This window comes from Nymphalis io, chromosome 22 (genome assembly GCF_905147045.1).
Source record: "Nymphalis io chromosome 22, ilAglIoxx1.1, whole genome shotgun sequence".
Taxonomy (NCBI): domain Eukaryota; kingdom Metazoa; phylum Arthropoda; class Insecta; order Lepidoptera; family Nymphalidae; genus Nymphalis; species Nymphalis io.
The window spans coordinates 3000358-3020279 of record NC_065909.1 but is presented as its reverse complement, the minus strand read 5'-3'; the positions used below and the strand labels follow the sequence as shown (position 1 = coordinate 3020279).

The 19922-nt window shown below is 37.3% G+C and overlaps 1 protein-coding gene across 1 annotated transcript; it reads right to left on the bottom strand.

Moving 5' to 3' along the window:
* Positions 1–1257: 1257 nt before the first annotated feature.
* Positions 1258–19827, bottom strand: LOC126777040 (probable ATP-dependent RNA helicase DDX27). Its single transcript, XM_050499887.1, has 15 exons — positions 19617–19827; positions 19259–19345; positions 18453–18591; positions 9608–9708; positions 8775–8970; positions 8175–8323; positions 7299–7382; positions 6579–6706; positions 5255–5452; positions 3905–4049; positions 3447–3629; positions 2894–3074; positions 2377–2580; positions 2131–2276; positions 1258–1592 (listed from the first exon to the last, which is right to left on the bottom strand). The coding sequence occupies exons 1-15, from the start codon at positions 19707–19709 to the stop codon at positions 1275–1277; spliced, it is 2352 nt and encodes a 783-aa protein (XP_050355844.1). The 5' UTR covers positions 19710–19827; the 3' UTR covers positions 1258–1274.
* Positions 19828–19922: the final 95 nt, after the last annotated feature.

Below are 19922 nucleotides of genomic sequence, written 5' to 3'. Positions count from 1 at the left end.
ACAACATAATGGCTTTATGATTGATATCAATAAATAAATCAAATTACATCAAGTTAACTTATTTATATTAAGTTAGTTAGTTAGTTTATAATGAAAATATTTTAATTTATTTTTATTGTGTTGAGTTCAAAATTCATAAATGAAGAATTTTTTTTAGTTTAAAACTCATGCTAAGCCTAAACAATCGCGTCCATTTTTTATTTTATACGGGAAATTCTTTGATCGGGAAATCAACGGGGTATCTAGGTAATAGATCTCATAAAAATGAATATTATTGAAATGGCCATGAGAGTCCATAAAAATTGAAAAATAATAAAAACAGAGTAGATTACGATTATATACTCTTGTCTTTGTCTATTTGATTATTCACTTTTTGATAGACTAGGTAGCTACCTAGGTAGTGAATGCGCAACATAATATCTTGATTATCGATTTGATTGTATACACCCTAGCCTGTATATATAAAATGCTGAAATATTAATTGTCTTTGTTTTTTTAATAATCTTTTAACTTATTTTTCGTATTAATCATGAGTATATACATATAAATAATTATGGGCCGTAATAAATATTCAGACACCGTGCATAACATTTTATGAAAGTTTTTAGTTGTACTTTATTTTTCTTAAAACAATTTTTAACTTCTTCATAAAAATAGATTATATGTTCGAAGCGTTTTAATATATAGAAAGCATTGCTCTTTGATACCACGCATTAGACCTAATGCTAATGAAAAAAAAATACTAACAATTTCTATAATAATAATTATTACAATTCAAACATAGCTAATATAATTTACAACTGTTTCGCTTTGATTTAATGTCTGACATATTAAATAAATATAATAGTAGTGTATATTTAAATCACAGCAGCATGAACGGAATAGCCAATCAACAAAGTTTGCACAGATAGAGTTAAGGTATCAAATTGCTACTTTATTTGGTGGTATGGCTGTGCAAACCCATCTGTGTAGGTACCACCCACTCATCACTTATTCTGCCGCCAAACAGCAATACTTAGTATTGTTGTGTTCGGGTTTAAAGGGTAAGTGAGCTAGTATAATAGACGCAACATAAGATGTGTTCTCAAGATTGGCGGTGAATCAACAATGTAAGTGTGCTATGTGGGATGGTTAATATTGCTTATGTTGCCAATGCCTATGGCCTATTGATCATTCACCATAAGGGGGACCATCGCCCAGTCTGCCAACCAAAATGAAATAAAAAAATAACTATAACACAACCAGAAAATAAAATCACAAATAAAACTCAAAAATTATTTATTCCTTTTACGAGCACCTTGGTTTGGTCCCTGCGGTTTTCCGAATGTTTTTCCCTTGGGTTTTCCCTTCATAGGTTTGCTTTTACCGTTCTGCAAAGGTTTACCTTTTTGAACTCTGTTTGCATCGTAACGTAATCGTTTCGTTGAAGCTTTAGAAGTATCTGTAAATTCACTAGCAAAGTTTGTCTGTTTCTTTCTTTTCTTTGTTTGTTTGTTCTTATTTGGAGCTGGTCGGTCATCATCGTCATCAATGGCACGTATCCTTCGCAGCTTCTTCTTGCGTTTCACCATTCTTGATTGTAATAGCGCTACCTGTAAAAATATGTTGCTTATTAAGATTCAGTATTACATCTTACATCTACACTTATATGATACTGAACCAAATGAAAAGCAGAATTTCATGAGACATTCAGATTGCCTAACAATGTTTTGCTTTAATGCCAAACAAGAGCATGATGTATGTACAGTCATTTACAATAAATAACAAAATATATCTATAACACAGCTCTGGTAAATCTAACACATACATAAATATTAAATAGGCCATGACAATATTTGTAACTGGTATCTGTACTGTACAAAGGAGATTGCATTCTATCTTCATTATTTAATAGTCTTAATAATCCAGTCTGTGTTTTTTACATTGATATTTTTTTTTACATACTTTATGTAAATTAATTTGAATACGAAGCTTACTGAAACACTTAAGAGACTTTTTATAATTATTTAACACTCGCTCGCTTTAGTTGATTGTACCAATAAATCTACACTAAAGCACTCCTTGCTTTAAGTAACAGTTAGCGAAGGCTCATAGTGTGTCATGATTAAAGATATGTATGATTGTACATACCTTTTCCATCTCTCGTCTGACTCTTTCTTCAGCTGTATCCTTAGGAGTATGTTTTGTTACCTTCTTCTTCTTTTTCTTGTTATCGTCATCATCAGATTCGTCATCATTCTTTCGTTTCTTGCCTTTGCCTTTTTGTGTCTGTCCAGCTGAAAAAAAATTTTGGTCGAGTTATTGATAAAATTTTATTATAAATTTTTTCATGATGTTTATCTCTAGTAATTAAATAAAACAAAAATAATTAATTACCTTTGCCTGGATGTAATGTCAAAGCGAGTCTCTCTTTCTCCTCCCGTTTTTGTTTAGGGGTCTGGAACCAGTCGTGCTGTCGCTGGGTTTCAAACTTAGGACCAATTGGACCATCTTCCTTCTTAATTGAGCCTTCTAATTTAGCTGTTTGTTTTTCCATCTTTTTCAGTTGTTTCTCAGCGTATTCCTCATCCAAGATTGTAGCTGTAACAGTTTATATTTGAGTAATGCCTTCGCTTGAAGTATTTCCAGCAATTGATAAGTGGTTTTTCGCGAATCTTTTTAAATATACTTCAATATTTATTTTTCTTTCATTTAAATTAAAAATGTCAAAACAAAACGAATGCCCGCCTTAACTGAGGTGGGGTACCACCCATTATTCAATTTTTATACCCAATATAATGCCCAGAGGCGATACTTTGTATTGCAGTTTTTTGAATACTAGGATGAGGGATATAAAATTAAAATGGTTGGCAGTGATAACGAAATAAGTGATTTTCACATGAGAGGAACGCACCGATCTCGGTCTCCAGCCGCTCGAGCTTGAGGCGGTACTTGGCGACGATGTCGGGCGGCACCTGGCGGCTCTTGACGGGGCGGCGCGCGCGGCGCACGATGGCCTTGACGAGCGCGCGCTCCGCCTCGCCCGCCAGCGACACCGACACGCCGGCGCGGCCCGCACGCGCCGTTCGCCCCACCTAAAGAATTATGTAAAGTAAGTATGTATGTTAGCTTTATTCTAATCTAAATCACGTGACACAATGCCACTAAGTCCAATACAAAAACAAGACAAGTTCTATCCAGTTTCGGGATAATTACTACTAATTTAAACAGTTGAAATTACTGTCTATAGTCGACTGTCACAATGAGATAATTACGTATTTTCATGTGAATATATTATTTGGTATTTCTGTAAATTTAGATTGGTTGATGAAATCTTAATAAGTTTTCCAGATTTGCTATAATAAATAGACAAGTCAATGTATAATAAAAAAAACTTTACAACTTCGTATATAAATGATTTTAATAGTAACGTGTATAAAGTAATATTTAAATAAGTTCCAACTTACTCTGTGGATATAGTGCTCCAAAGTAGCGGGTAGCGTGAAATTAAGAACAGTTTTCACTCCCGGTATATCGAGCCCACGGGCGGCGACGTCGGTGGCCACCAACACGTCCACTTGCTCATCTTTGAAGCGCTTCAGCGAGTCCAAGCGCTGTGGCTGGTTGAGAGCTCCGTGTAATTCAGCCACCTTTAAAAATGGCACCTTCATTAGTAAATTTAGGTAAAAATATTATATAAATACAGTACAACCCCCCGCCCCAACCTTAGTAAAAATTCAAAATACCTCTTATGCTAGACAGTTACATTTATGTTTTAAATTTAGATAATTATTGTCCTTATTTCAGGAACAGCTGGAAAAGTTGGCAGTGTTTACACTCCCGTACCATGAACAGCAGACTATCGGATTGCTGTCCCATTTAACTACGCGAGTGAGTGAGATAGCTAATAGAGTGTTCCGCGTACCTTGACCCCGAGCAGGCCCAGCGCGACGTGCAGGCGGTGCGCCTGCTTCTTGGTCTGCACGAAGATGACGGCTCGGTCGCGGAACGTGCGGCACACGAGCGCTGCCAGGATCGCTTCGCGGTCCGACTCACGCTCTTTACGGATCCTAAAGTGCAATTCAAGTTAATTTTTAGAATATAACTGAAATAATAATATCCTGGGACGTTATTCACACACGGCTATCTGATCGCAAACTAAGCAGAGCTCGTGCTATGGAAACCAGACAACTGATATACTACATATACTACTTTTCTTTTGTAAATACATACTTATATAGATAATTACACCCAGTCTTAGGGCAAACAGACATGTTCATGCACACAAATGTCTGTCCTTGATGGGAATCGAACCCACGACCGTCGGTGTGAAAGGCAAGTATCTACCAACCGCGCCAACCGGCTCGTCGATAAATTAAAATATAATAAACCCTATTTTTATATGGTTAAAATCGATTTCCGTTTGTTCTGTCGAAATGTTATATAGAATTATAATTTAAATAATATAGATATTATTGTATACCAAAAGATTAACATAAAAATGCAATTATAAACATTAATAAAAATTTAAAGTATAAGTTGTTCGCACACTATGCCCGATTTGTGATCCTGGCTAAAAAATACATAGGACATTTCTCTTCACAGAGGTCGCCTGGAAGAGATCACCATAAGTGATGAGGCCGCCTTTGCATACTACATGTTCTACTTGCTATTATATGTTACTAAATGTTTGTAAAGTGTTTTTTTTTTTTTTTTATAGAATAGGAAGGAGGACGAGCATATGGGCCACCTGATGGTAAGTGGTCACCAAACGCCCTTAGACATTGGCATTGTAAGAAATGTCAACCATCGCTTATAGCCAATGCGCCACCAACCTTGGGAACTAAGATTTTATGTCCCTTGTGCCTGTAATTACACTGGCTAACTCACCCTTCAAACCGGAACACAACAATATCAAGTATTGCTGTTTTGCGGTAGAATATCTGATGAGTGGGTGGTACCTACCCAGACGAGCTTGCACAAAGCCCTACCACCAGTAAAAGTGTGTGCAATAAAGGATTAATAAATAAATAAAATAAATAAATAATGAAGTTAACAATCGAGATTAATTGCATAGAAGAGCTCGCTACATCTGACCGTGACGTCACCTGAGTATATTACAAATTTACTTTTCGTTTATGTAATGGTAATGTCAGATATTCTACATGGATGGATGGTATTTACCAAAGTGCTACCACTTCGTACTCTGATTACTGTGCTATAATCGCAATAATGATGGTTTTTCGTTGCAATAAAGTATATACAAAAATAATACCTAACAAACTCTTGTCGTAAATTGAAAGCGACATCCTTATTCGAATCCAGGAACAATTTGACCGGTTTATTGAGCGACACCGCTGCCAAGTCCTTCACCTCCTCACTCATAGTGGCCGAGAACAGCATTGTCTGTCGTTTCGGTGAACACTGACGGATAATCTCCTTCATCTGTTCTGCGAAGTACTCGTCCAGCATTCTGGAAATTGATCATGAATTGAATAAATAATTAAATACAAATTAATGTAACAAATATAACATAGACTTTTTCTCCATTACAGAGAAAGAGATGAATTATAAACACAAATTAATTACATAAAAACTAAATTTTTTTTTCAAGATTTCACAGGACGTTTGGAAATGTTCGGTTAAGATTAGCATGTTTTAGTATATATAATACGAACAAATATCCAAGTACACTGATTCATCAATGACAATACAAAGGTTAGTTAAGAATACTAAAATGGTGTGTATAGTTCTATTTTTTACAGTAGTCATACATCACAGTCTCCATGGCAGTTTATAAACGCTGAATCCATAAATCCACGTACACACTTTTAAATATGTGTCGTCTAGTCAGATAGTTCCTAACTCCCCTGGTTTTGCACTTGGCTCAGACCCGTGCATAGTTATGCAAACCTTCTTACTTAAAAAAAGAAGAGAAACTGTGTTAAAAATATTATAATTATTTTATCTATGTATGTCATGGCTTAATAATATACATATACGTCAGATAATAAATTTAAGCGGGTATACGAGGTCACTTATTAAAATAGCAACACCACACAACGTGATGTGCTTAATTTGTGATTATAATTCATCTCGTGCTTTACGGTGAAGGAAAACATCGTGAGGAAACCTGCATGTGTCTAATTTCACTGAAGTTCTGCCACATGTGAATTCTACCAACCCGCATTGGAGCAGCGTGGTGGAATAAGCTCCAAACCTTCTCCTCAAAAAGAGGAGAGGAGGCCTTTAGCCCAGCAGTGGGACATTCACAGGCTGTTACGGTACGGTACGGTACACAACGTGATGTATGTCATGTACGTTGGTCGGTTGTCAGACGTCAAGTGTGAAAAACATAAGACGGGTGCCTATTTTATTATGTAGCCGACTGATGGAAATATAAAATATAATGGAGTATCTGTCAGTAGCGCGTGCGATCATTTTGTCTCGTGACTCCCTTGGTCTCTTGCTCTCAGGACAGCGCCAGCGCCGGACGTGCGCACTGATTGATTTAATAAAATCAATATATTGGACGAAAATGGCAATCCATTTGAATCCGCGACATATATATTTAAATTGCTTGTAAAAAATAATGTTACCTGTCAGCCTCGTCGAGCACGAGAACCTCAATGGAATGCAGCCCAAACGATGGCGTGTTCCTAATGTGGTCTATGAGACGTCCCGGTGTTGCTATTACTATATCCGGGTTGCGACGCAAAACGCTTTCCTGTTGAAAATTTACAAACCTGTATTAAATTCCAACGGCAGAAGGATGAAGATAAACAAATCTAAGTTTTACATATTCCATGTGATTTGCTAAGAGCTCTGTTATATTACGTACTAACACTGTTCTTCATTAATATATCTTTATTTATAAATACAACACTAATCCACTTAACTATCTATATCCACTTCAACTTTACTTACAAAGTTCCGATAACAATTTTTTTTTTTTATATATAGAATAGGAAGGTGGACGAGCATATGGGCCACCTGATGGTAAGTGGTCACCAAACGCTCTTAGACATTGGCATTGTAAGAAATGTCAACCATCGCTTATAGCCAATGCGCCACCAACCTTGGGAACTAAGATTTTATGTCCCTTGTGCCTGTAATTACACTGGCTCACTCACCCTTCAAACCGGAACACAACAATATCAAGTATTGCTGTTTTGCGGTAGAATATCTGATCAGTGGGTGGTACCTACCCAGACGAACGAACAAATCCATAATGAATACCACAGATTATTTTAGATCTCGATTGCGGGGGTCGGGTAGTTAAAACGGACGATTGCATTTAATAATTAAATATATTTTACCTGATATTTGACATCCAATCCTCCGACAGACAATCCAATAGTGACCGTTGTGTTCTGAGAGAGCTGACGAGTAACCGTATGCACCTAGACATGAAAACATTTATACTTTTAATATAATTTTTAATTTATTTTATAGAGCATATACAAGATACGAGAGAGATACGAGCATATGGGCCAATTGATGGTAAGATGTCACCAACGCCCATAGACATTGGCATTGTAAGAAATGTTAACCATTGCTTACATCGCCTTGGGAACTAAGATGTTATGTCTCTTGTGTATGTTATACTGGCTCACTCATCCTTCTAAACGGAACACAACAGTATCAAGTACTGCTGTTTTGTGGTAGAATATCTGATGAATGAGTGATACCTATTAAGATGAGATTGCACAAAGCCTTATCACCAGTAAAGCCCTATCATCAGTATATTATTCAAATAGATTTTACAATCTCAGATGGGTATCCATAGTCACAAAAACAATCTCCTCCTTGATACCTTTAAGTAAATGAAAGTAACTAAGGATTTATTGTTTCCGAACAATTTGAAAGCTATAAATAAATCATACAAATAAAATACATATATATTTAGGTATTATCTAATATATTCAATTTATTTTTGTCTAATTAAGTCTATTTTGTTACTGATTGACATTAAAAAAAAACGACCACTGGTTGAGGACCTTTAAAATTAAAAATGAGGATGAAAATAGTTTTTATATGTTAACAATATTCTTAAATATCCTTCAGCAAGAGTGAAATCTTATGCTGATTGAGTGTGACAATGACAAAGGAATGAACCCTGCAACCTTTTCATTACGAAGCATCTCATATACAATTAATTCATTAACATAATAATATCAGAAATTCTGAAGTACCTGCGCTCCGAGCTCACGCGTAGGCACCAACACAAGCACGCGAGTGACGCGCTCCGACACCGCCTTGTACAGCAACCGCTCTAGAATGGGTAGCATGTAGGCTGCTGTCTTACCCGTACCGGTAGCTGCGCATGCGCATATGTCTTTGCCTGGTAACAAATATGAAAATAAATATAATTAAAGTATACTAATTTTATTTAAACCTTATTGATATTACAGTCATTAAAAAAAAGCCAAGATGGCCCTGTGGTAAGAACGCGTGAATCTTAACCGATGATCGTGGGTTCAAACCCGGGCAAGCACCACTGAATTTTCATGTGCTTAATTTGTGATTATAATTCATCTCGTGCTTTACGGTGAAGGAAAACATCGTGAGGAAACCTGCATGTGTCTAATTTCACTGAAATTCTGCCACATGTGAATTCTACCAACCCGCATTGGAGCAGCGTGGTGGAATAAGCTCCAAACCTTCTCCTCAAAAAGAGGAGAGGAGGCCTTTAGCCCAGCAGTGGGACATTCACAGGCTGTTACGGATACGGATATTACAGTTATAATAACAAAAATGTACAAACAAATATTTATTTATATATATAAACATACCTAATAAAGCAATAGGTATTGTAGCAGCTTGTACAGGTGTAGGGTGAACGTAGTTTAGGGTCCCAATAGCTTTGAGTAATGGCCGTGAAAGGTTCATCATGTAAAAGGATGCTTGCTCATCATATGCTGGAGGTTCTTCGAAGAAGTCTTCATCGCATTCAATTCGGGCACCTTCTTTCTCTTCATCTTCTAATTCCTAAACACAAAAAAAATTAATTATACAAGCTTGGAATACCATAAAGTGTGACAATGAAAATATACGAACTTGTATCACAAAATGGTGAAAATAATAAGTTCTATATTAACAAAATATTATTATACAGGCAGTAATTTTTTTTTTTTTTTTATAGAAAAGGAAGGCGGACGAGCATATGGGCCACCTGATGGTAAGTGGTCACCAACGCTCTTAGACATTGGCATTGTAAGAAATGTCAACCATCGCTTACATATCCAATGCGCCACCAACCTTGGGAACTAAGATTTTATGTCCCTTGTGCCTGTGATTACACTGGCTCACTCACCCTTCAAACCGGAACACAACAATATCAAGTATTGCTGTTTTGCGGTAGAATATCTGATGAGTGGGTGGTACCTACCCAGACGAGCTTGCACAAAGCCCTACCACCAGTAACAGTAAAGTAATTGCTAAATTAAAAAAAAAAATAATAACAAATTGTTACTTTCTAAGAATATTTGATGATTTTTGATTATTAATTATACCATACCCAAACATGAGAAATGTATTGGTTCATAGTATAGTTGTAATGAGGTAACAGTCAGACATACCAAGTTCTTCTCGTACTTATAATATCAGTTTAATTAATTTATCTTACCTGTTTCTGTTTCTGCTTTTTAGTCAATTTCTTCTCTTTTGTTTTGATTGCATCTTTTTTTAGCTCATCATCCGATATTTCCATTTCGTCCACATCAACATCTATAACAAAGTTTTTATTGAAATATTGATATTTCATATACATATGATATTGAACATTATATGAGAGATACTTAATCATTAATTGACATGAAATGTAATTAAATCATTTATTAAAGTACATAACAATAAAAAAATTATTTACACTATGTGACTTAGCTTATAAATGTCTTAGTAAAAGGTTAAAGGAGTTAATATTTTTATTATATAAATATTAATAGCCACCATCAATCAATCAATCAATCAATCAACAGCCAATCGTTGTCCACTGCTGAACATAGGCCTCTCCCAAGGTGCGCCAAAGCTCCCTGTCCTCCGCCTTCCGCATCCAGTTGGTGCCCGCCACCTTCTTAAGGTCGTCGGTCCACCTGGCTGGAGGGCGCCCTACGCTGCGCTTGCCGATTCGCGGTCTCCACTCTAGGACTCGTCTGCTCCAACGGCCATCGGTCCTACGACATACGTGACCAGCCCACTGCCACTTCAGCCTGCTAATTTTGCAAGCTATGTCGGTGACTCCGGTTCTTTTCCGGATAATCTCATTTCTGATCTTATCCTTCAAAGATACTCCGAGCATAGCTCGCTCCATAGCACGCTGAGCGACTTTGAATTTGTGGACTAGTCCCGCACTTAGTGTCCACGTTTCGGCACCGTATGTCATGGCAGGTAAGACGCATTGGTTGAAGACTTTCGTCTTCAAACATTGCGGTATAGACGACTTGAGGACTTGACGAAGGTTGCCAAATGCTGCCCATCCCAAGCGAATTCTTCGATCGGCTTCCTTCTCGAAGTTGTTCCTACCGATTTGTATAATCTGTCCTAGGTAGGTATATTCACTAACAACTTCGAGAGGTTTCCCCTCGACGTATATCGGTCCCGGCACGACATGCCTATTGAACATGACCTTGGTCTTGTCCAAGTTCATGCCGAGACCGACACACCGGGAAGACTCGCCTAGGCTACGCAGCATTTCGGTGAGTTGTTCCAGCGACTCTGCTATGATGACGATATCGTCGGCAAATCGAAGGTGTGAGATGTACTCGCCGTTTACATTGACTCCATACCTAGTCCAATCCAGCGTTTTGAAAACGTCTTCCAACGCGTTGGTGAACAGTTTCGGGGATATTACATCCCCCTGTCTCACCCCTCTGCGCAGTTGGATCGCCTTCGTCTTACAGTCCTGGATGTGGACAGTCATTGTAGCGGCGTTGTACAGACATCTCAGTACCTCGATATATCTCCAATCGATATGACATCTCTGCAATGAGTCGAGCACTGCCCAGGTTTCGATGGAGTCGAAGGCTTTCTCGTAGTCCACAAATGCCATACACAGCGGCTGATTGTACTCTTCGGTCTTCTGCACAATCTGCCGAACAGTATGGATGTGGTCCACGGTGCTGTAGCCTGATCGAAAGCCGGCTTGCTCTGGGGGCTGGAACTCGTCAAGTCGTCTGGCGAGACGGTTCGTGACGACTCTTGAGAACAGCTTATACACGTGACTCAGGAGGGAGATTAGTCTGTAGTTTTTCAAGAGGGTTTTATCACCTTTCTTGAAAAACAGTACCACCTCACTCCCGCTCCACGTTTCCGGGGTCTTGCCATGTTGGATGACGGAATTAAAGAGGCTTGCTAGCTCTTTCAGGACCGGAGTCCCGCCTGCCTTAAGCAACTCTGTTGTGATTCCGTCATCTCCCGGAGATTTGTTGTTTTTAAGCTGTTCTAGAGCCGCCCTAATCTCTCCTTGGTCAACGACCGGGAGCTCCTCGGAGTAATGGCGCATAAGAGGGGCGCGCTGGTCATCAATACTGATTCCCATGGGTTTATCCGATCTTGAAGAGAACAACTGCCCATAAAACCTCTCTACTTCTCCGATAATCTCAGGCCTAGAGGTAACGACCCCACCATTTTCAGTTTTAAGTTTTGTCAAACGCGGCCTCCCAAACTTGCGAGCGAACACTTTCGATCCCCGATTTTGCTCAATCGCAGCCTTGATGGCACGGGTATTGGAGCGTCGGAGATCGCGTCGCGTCAGCGTTTTTATTGTTCGGTTTAAGGCCTTATCTGACAAAAACGATGGTAGTTCTCGTCGTTTTCTCATGAGCTCGAGTGTCTCAGCAGAGAGTTTTGGTGCGTTGTCTCTTCTCTGTGGCGGAAAACACTTGCGGGATGTGTTTTGCAGTATTTTGACCAGCGTGTCGGTTCTCTCATCAATGCTGCTTATGGTTTCCAACGCGGTGAATTGATTTTGAAGTTCCATTTGGAACTTTTCGGAGCCTTGAGCAGCTTGGAGCATGGTAGGTCGGAGAGTAGACCTCATCATTCTCGATCTTTCGGCTTTTAAGTTGATATTTAGAGTGCCTCGAACCAAGCGGTGATCACTTCCGGTATTAAACCTGTTGATCACTGAAACATCTCTAAATATGTGCCTTTTATTCGAGATGATAAAGTCTATCTCGTTCCTTGTCACGTTATCGGGGCTTCGCCAGGTCCACCTCCTCTGAGGCTTCTTTTGAAAGAAAGAATTCATCAAAAAAAAAAAGCCCCTGCGCTTCGAGAAAGTTTACCAGCATTTGCCCCCTGTGATTTCTGCAGCCCAAGCCGTAAGGTCCGACTTTCGATTCACCGCTATCTTGTACTCCCACTTTAGCATTAAAGTCTCCCATAACAACATTGTAGTGGGCCCTCGAGGTGTCGTTGAGGGCCTTTGCGATGTCCTCGTACATCGCTTCGACCACATCATCAGAGTATGTCGAAGTTGGCGCATATACCTGTACAACTTTCAGGGAGTACCTGTCGGAAAGTTTTAGGACAAGGTACGCTACCCGGTTCGACACACTACTGATTTCCACAATGCTGCTAATGAGATCCTTTTTGACTAGAAAACCGACACCACCCTGGGAGAGGTTATCACCTTCGCGGAAGTAGAGTAAGTTACCGGACTCTAGAGTTATCGTGTCCTCCCCCTGTCTTCGGACTTCAGATAACCCCAGTATATGCCAGTTTATATGACTTAACTCTACTTCTAATTCGATGGTGATGGTCCAGCCTCATCGAGCGTCCATTATACGTTGCCATTTTCAGTCGTTTTATACGGTAGCCTGCCGTGAACCGGTGATTCTTAGCACCCCCTGCCCTGCCGATACCGCGACCGCTACCTTGGTCGGGCCTAGCGGGCTTGCCGGTAACTGGGGGCCTTTTTTTGGGCGCATCTGCCATTTAGGGAGGTGGTTTGCCCATACTCGCCGCGCTGGGCAGGCGTGTTGGCGAGCGCAGTAGGGGGTAAGATGTTTATGGGAGGGGGGACGCTGCTGCCCATCCCCCCTTTTCCCCGTCCCTCAGTCGCCTCTTACGACACCCACGGGATGAGATTGGGGGAGTACTATTCTAAGCCGGTACTCCACGGTAAGCCACCATCATCACCATATAAATATTAACTATTCCTTCTACTGTCAATGGGTCACCAACCTTGACAACTAAGATGTTATGTCCCTTGAGCTTATACACTGGCTCAAACACCACTCAACCATAATGCAGCATGTCCAAATGTCTCAATTATCTTGATACAATTTTAAATGAAGTATAAATGATAACAACAGTTGCGCGCGCGCTGTCTGTTAGAGCTGGTGCTGTGTTTTTTGTTCCCCGTTTAAAAATTTTAATCCAGTATTTTCGTAATTAATTCTTAATGTTTTTTCGTTAATTATATTATTTAGTGTTAACTTGAACCTTGATAATCAATCCAAAGTGCTTTGTGAAAGGATTCTTTACTTATTTACGAGTAAAAACGGCAAGTGGTAACAAATCAGTGACATTGAATTGACTTTGATTGCAATCATACGGTCTTGGTCATTGAACCCTGTTGGTGTGGGTCTCTACGTCACATGAGGTCTACAATTTCGCCCGTTTAATCAAACACCGCATGGCCCTGTGGCAACTGTGACTGCTTTTTGCGCTCGCCCTTTGAACGCATCTCGTGCGTTCTAGGTTCAAACCTCAGCCAAGCGCAAAAAAATATTTTCATATTTATTTGTGAATAATTATTTATCTAAATGAAGTACGCCTGCTGCAAATCAACGTCAGGGGGCGCCACCGAGGTAGTTACATGCGACAGTTGCGGTCAAAATTATCACTACAATTGTCTTAATCCTACGGGTACAAATAAAAACTTAACGCAAAATAGAAACAAATGGATATGCCCGGATTGCTTGCGTACCTTACCCAGACAAATAAACAGTGATAATACACCTGTACGCGGTCACAAACAAAATACAACATTAAACTACAACGAGAACATCACACTGCGCAGAGGTGGTTCGACCTCTACTATGGATATATCCTACCAACCCGATGATTACAATGCTTCATTTTTGGATCAAGTGAAATTAATAATATCCTCAGAAATCGCTATCCTCAGAACCGAGCTTAAATCTACCATTGCTCCTTTGCAAAATGACTTAAAAAATCTACGAGAAGAGGTTTCCAGCTTTAAAAACTGCTTAGAATTCTTAAATAACAAATTTGAAGAATTTAATAAAAGAATAAATAACAGCGAGACTGAAATCAAACGTATATCTGAGCAGTGTCTGGAAGTCAATTCTCTTAAGTCAATGGTAGAAGCCATCGAAGTCGAAAACAATAGCCGCGAGCAATGGTCCCGTAGATCCAACGTAGAGATATATGGAATACCCGAAAAAAAAAACGAAAACCTATTCACCATTTTACAGGACATCGCTGGCAAGGCCGACTTCAACCTCAATGTTAATACAGACATAGATTTCATCACAAGAGTTGCTTCTAAGGACAAAGATGTTAAAAGAGCTAAACCTATTATTGTAAAATTCCTTTGTCGCTGGAAAAAAGATGACTTTCTGTCTCGAGTGAGAAAACTTAAATTGAAATGCCATGACATCGGCTTCTTATCAAATAACAAGAATATTTATTTCAATGATCATCTTACAAGTACAAATAAGTTACTGCTACAATTGGTAAAGAAGACTTGTAAAGAAAAATCCTATAGATACGTATGGGTTAAAAATTGTTGCATAATGGTACGCCGAAATGATACCAGTCCGGTTTTACATATAGTTAATTCTTGTGATGTAAAAAAAATTGTTTAAGTACTATCGTATATTGCAAAAAAAGTATTTCCTATATTTTGTTGTATTCTCTTGTTGTTATTTTGTATGTTATAAGGCAGGCTCTGTATGGCTATTCAATATTCTTATACTGCATTTTATTTATGTATCATTATCCTTATTTGTTATGTTTATTCCAAGTGTATTTCGCTGTACTTGCTTCTAGAATAATATACTTAATGCTTATATTGCTAAGAGCGTATTGGGCACTTCGCAGCTACATTATTCAATTATATTATTTGCAAGAGAGCGGTAATCACTTATCAGGTGTTACTAGTACATTTGCTGAACAATTAGCAAATATTTTAAATGATATTTTATTGTGCACAATTGCCTTTTCCGCTTATAATGGCTAGGGATCTTAGTATTATTTATCAAAACGTTCGCGGACTCAGATCTAAAACTAATATTTTTTATAGGAACCTTATTCATGTTGACTGTGATATTATATGTCTTAGCGAAACCTGGCTGAATGAGTCTCTATTTGATTCGGAATTCTTCGACACACGGTATTCTGTATACAGAAGCGATCGTGATTACACTTTACGAGGAAATAGCTTAGGTGGCGGAGTTCTGATAGCTATAAGATTTCATCTCAATATTCACTCCTCATCTAAAATAAATTTGACAAATTCTGCGTCTGAAGTGATCAAAGTTAGCTTATCAATTAACTTGCTACCAACATCTAGATTAGTGCATATATACTGTTGTTATTTCCCTCATGGTAAATACCACTATGAAACATTATGCGAGTTTTTTGAATTAGTATCGTCAGAACTCATTTATAATCCTGACGACATTTTTTTAATATTGGGAGATTTTAACATTTCAAATGCTAAATGGAGTTACTGCCAGAATAGTATGGATCTTCAGAATATTTCTGACAATGACATTCTTATTGACTCTATATACCATTTTCTGAATTTTAATAACTTAAAGCAATACAATACAGTACCTAATATTAATAATAGATTTCTCGACTTAGTTATAAGTAATTGTGAATGTTCAATAGTAAGACACAGCGACCCACTTGTACCCGAAGACTCACATCATCCTACATTACTCATTTTACCTAAGATAACCGTACCGCGTGCAATTTCTAAGGCTTCTCGCACCATACGCATGTTTCATATAGCCGATTATACAGCAGTTAATAGAGCTCTGGGTGACATTGATTGGTTTGATCTCCTTAGTGAATCAGATATTACAAAAGCAGTAGATTTATTTTATGAAACGGTTAACAATGTTATACGTGAAATGGTGCCAACAAAAACTGTTGTATGCAACCGTCATTATCCATTCTGGTACTCAAAATCCTTAGTAAAGATTATTGCTGAAAAACTTAAATATCACAAAAAATGGAAAATGTACAACAGAAATATGGACTATGATACTTTTTGTTTATTGCGGGAAAGACAAAAAAGGGTTCAGATTTATTGCTACGACAGTTACATTAATTATTCCGAAATTCAAATTAAAAAGAACAGTAAATTTTTCTGGACTTTTGTTAAATCGAAACATGCTTCTAATTGCTTCCCTGAAACTATGTTTTATAATGATTCAGTTGCTACTGGTGGCAATGATGTTTGTCAACTTTTCAGCCAATACTTTAATTCGGTCTATGAAGCGACAGTTTCTGGCATTTCTGATCATGATTTAGATAATGTATCATCCAAGACGCATTTAAGTATTTGCTCTATAACTATTACACAAGAGATGGTCGAATGCTATCTTAAAGGTCTTGATATCAGAAAGGGATACGGGCCTGATGGCATTCCTCCTTTATTTTTAAAATCATGTCGCGCTACTCTATCATATCCGATCTATTTGTTATTCAATAAATCGTTGACTACTGGTAATATGCCTTCTGTATGGAAGCGATCATATATAGTACCAATATTCAAATCAGGTAATAAGCACGACATAAAGAATTATAGACCTATTTCTAAATTATGCGTCATAGCGAAAACTTTTGAGAAAATTATCTATGATTCTATCTTTCCTTTATTACGTCCAGTTATTCTTGAACAACAACATGGATTTGTTAACTGTAGATCGACAGAGTCCAACCTCTGTGAGTTAGTGCACCGTGTTTCTTCATCTATGGATAAGGGCAACCAGGTAGATGTAGTTTATACCGACTTCTCCAAGGCTTTTGATAAAATTTCACATAACATATTACTTAAAAAATTGAAAGAAGTCGGTATACACGGCGATTTGCTTCGGTGGATAAGTTCATACCTTCGAAACCGTAGCCAGGCTGTGACAATCAAAGGTTATTGCTCATCCTTCTTTCCTGTCTCTTCAGGTGTACCTCAGGGATCTCACCTTGGCCCCCTGCTTTTCAATTTATATATTAATGACGTCAATGGCATAATTAAAAACTCATGTATTCTGTTATACGCAGACGATATGAAAATTTGTAGAGAGATTGCGACTCCGTTGGATTGCTCACTTTTGCAAGAGGATCTAGACAGATTGTGTCTATATTGTAAACACAATTCTCTATATTTAAATATAAATAAATGTAGCGTCATTCCTTTTTCACGGAAACGCGATCTTACTATATATGATTATCGTCTAGACGGTGTTGAGATTAATAAAGTGACCGAGGTGAGAGACCTGGGTATACATCTGGACAATAAGTTGACCTTCGGTTTGCATATAAGTAAGACAGTGGCTAAAGCTTGTCGAATGCTTGGTTTTGTGTTTAGAACGTCGAAAGATTTCAAGAAAACTAGTACCCTAACTCTTCTATATAATTCCTTTGTACGACCTATCCTCGAATACGCTTCCACTGTTTGGAATCCGCATTACAAAACATACATACACCGATTGGAAAGAGTCCAAAATAAATTTATAAGATTTGTGCGTTTTAAGGAATTTATACATAATAATGAATGCTTAATTACGTTATCACTCGCTGACAGAAGAGCGATCAGAGATCAAATATTCTTATTTAAATTAATTAATAATTTAGTTGATTCCCCGTTTCTCTTAGGTTGTATTAGTTTCCGATGCTCTCGAATCACCACACGTAAGTGCTTACTTTTTAATCCGTCACTCACCCGAAGCAAGTATGCGCAAAATATATTTGTATACAGAGCCTGCACCGATTACAATAAACGATTTAGCGAAATTGATTTTTTTAAAACAGAGAATGTTAATAAAATAAGAAAATTATTGAAAGAATACTTGTTTAATAAATAATTAATAAAATTGATATTTTTTTGTAAATTAATAATGTATATGTATATTGAATCAATTACTTGCCATAAATTGATGATTTATGATGTTACTTTAATTGTTGAAATCAAATTTAAATATTTTTAATGACATTGTTTATATTTATGTTCATTAATATTATTGTAATTTAACTTCTTGATTTTTTTTTTTTTTTTTAAATTTGTAATTAGTCGATTTGATTGTACTCGTAGATTGCATTGTATTTTTGTCTCTTTCTGTTGTCTTTTTTACATGCATACTCTAACATTTGTACTATTTTTAAGTGGAAACTTTATTGGTTTATGATTTAGTAATAATTCCTTAATTCTATGTAATAACACACTGTATGTTTCCCAAATATAAATAAAATAAAATAAAAATAAAATAAACCCTTTGCTTCAGCCTCTGAATCTGTGTCGACATCAACATTGCCTCTTACTTTGGCTTCAGCTCTCTTAAGTTCTATCTTTTGATCAAGTGTTCTCTTCACATTTCTTCTCACATACCTTTGTAAATCATCCCAAGGATCCTAAAATGTTATAAATGATACTTCATATACATATGATATCGAGCATTAGAATAAAGATACTTAACCAACTAATTGTAAATAAATATTTACACTGGGAATAGTGATAAATACAGTAACAGTAACAGCCTGTGAATGTCCCACTGCTGGGCTAAGGCCTCCTCTCCCTTTTTGAGGAGAAGGTTTTGAGCTTATTCCACCACGCTGCTCCAATGCGGGTTGGTGAAATACACATGTGGCAGAATTTCCTTATCCGTCAAGGATGTTTCCTTCATCGTCAAGCACGAGCTGAATTATAATAACAAATTAAGCACATGAAAATTCAGTGGTGCTTGCCCAGGTTTGAACCCACGATCATCGGTTAAGATTCACGCATTCTTACCCCTGGGCCATCTCGGCTTTTTTAGTGATAAATGTAAAAAGAAAATTTGAGCTCATCTAGCAATAACAATAATTGATAAATGTCCTTTCGACAGATTTTAGTTGTGACAGCCATCTTTAATTAAGAGTAGCCAAGTGTGCAGGGCATATTATAGTTCACAAGTGTGTACACAAACACAGGTGCTCTTATGGTCCTATCGGACGGCGCCAGTTTAAATGCAGGACAAACAAATTAATTTACAATAATTTATTTGTTACTGTATTTTTCTGATAAAACTAAAATACTTGCCTTATTGTATTCTTCAACGGAAGAGACAAACTTAAATTGTGGATCGAAGTCTGCTTTTCTTTTTACTTTTTGTTTTGTTGGTTGATACTAAAAATATACACATGAATTGTATTATGTAATATAAATGAAAGATTTTAATTATACATAATATTTTGGGATATTACATATGTACTTTTATTAATAAATCTAATTATACGAAGTTAGATCTTTTGGTACTATAACCGTCATTCACAATGTTTATAGTGGTATAAAAGTACTCAGAGTATGTAAAATTAAACAAAAGGTGAAACATTAAGTATTTTTACGTAATATATACAAAATAAGAAGAAGACTAAGTTGATGAAAATAATAATCTTACGTCTTCCTCAACATCGGATTCTTCTGAGAAATCCTCAACTTCTTCATCATCGTTGATTGTTTTGATAAGCCCTGGATAACCTTCTACTTCCATTTTAATAGTGTTTATGAAGTCTTAAGTAATTAATTAAATAATTCATAAACAAAATTCACTCATGATAGCACGGTGTTTGAGGTTAAGTTAGCTTTCAAAAACACATGTTACAGTTTAGTTTACGAATGTACGATTCTGACATAGAGTAGCATAGTATCTCGTTATATATACTATATAATAATATTACAGAATTTGGAAACCATTTAAATTATT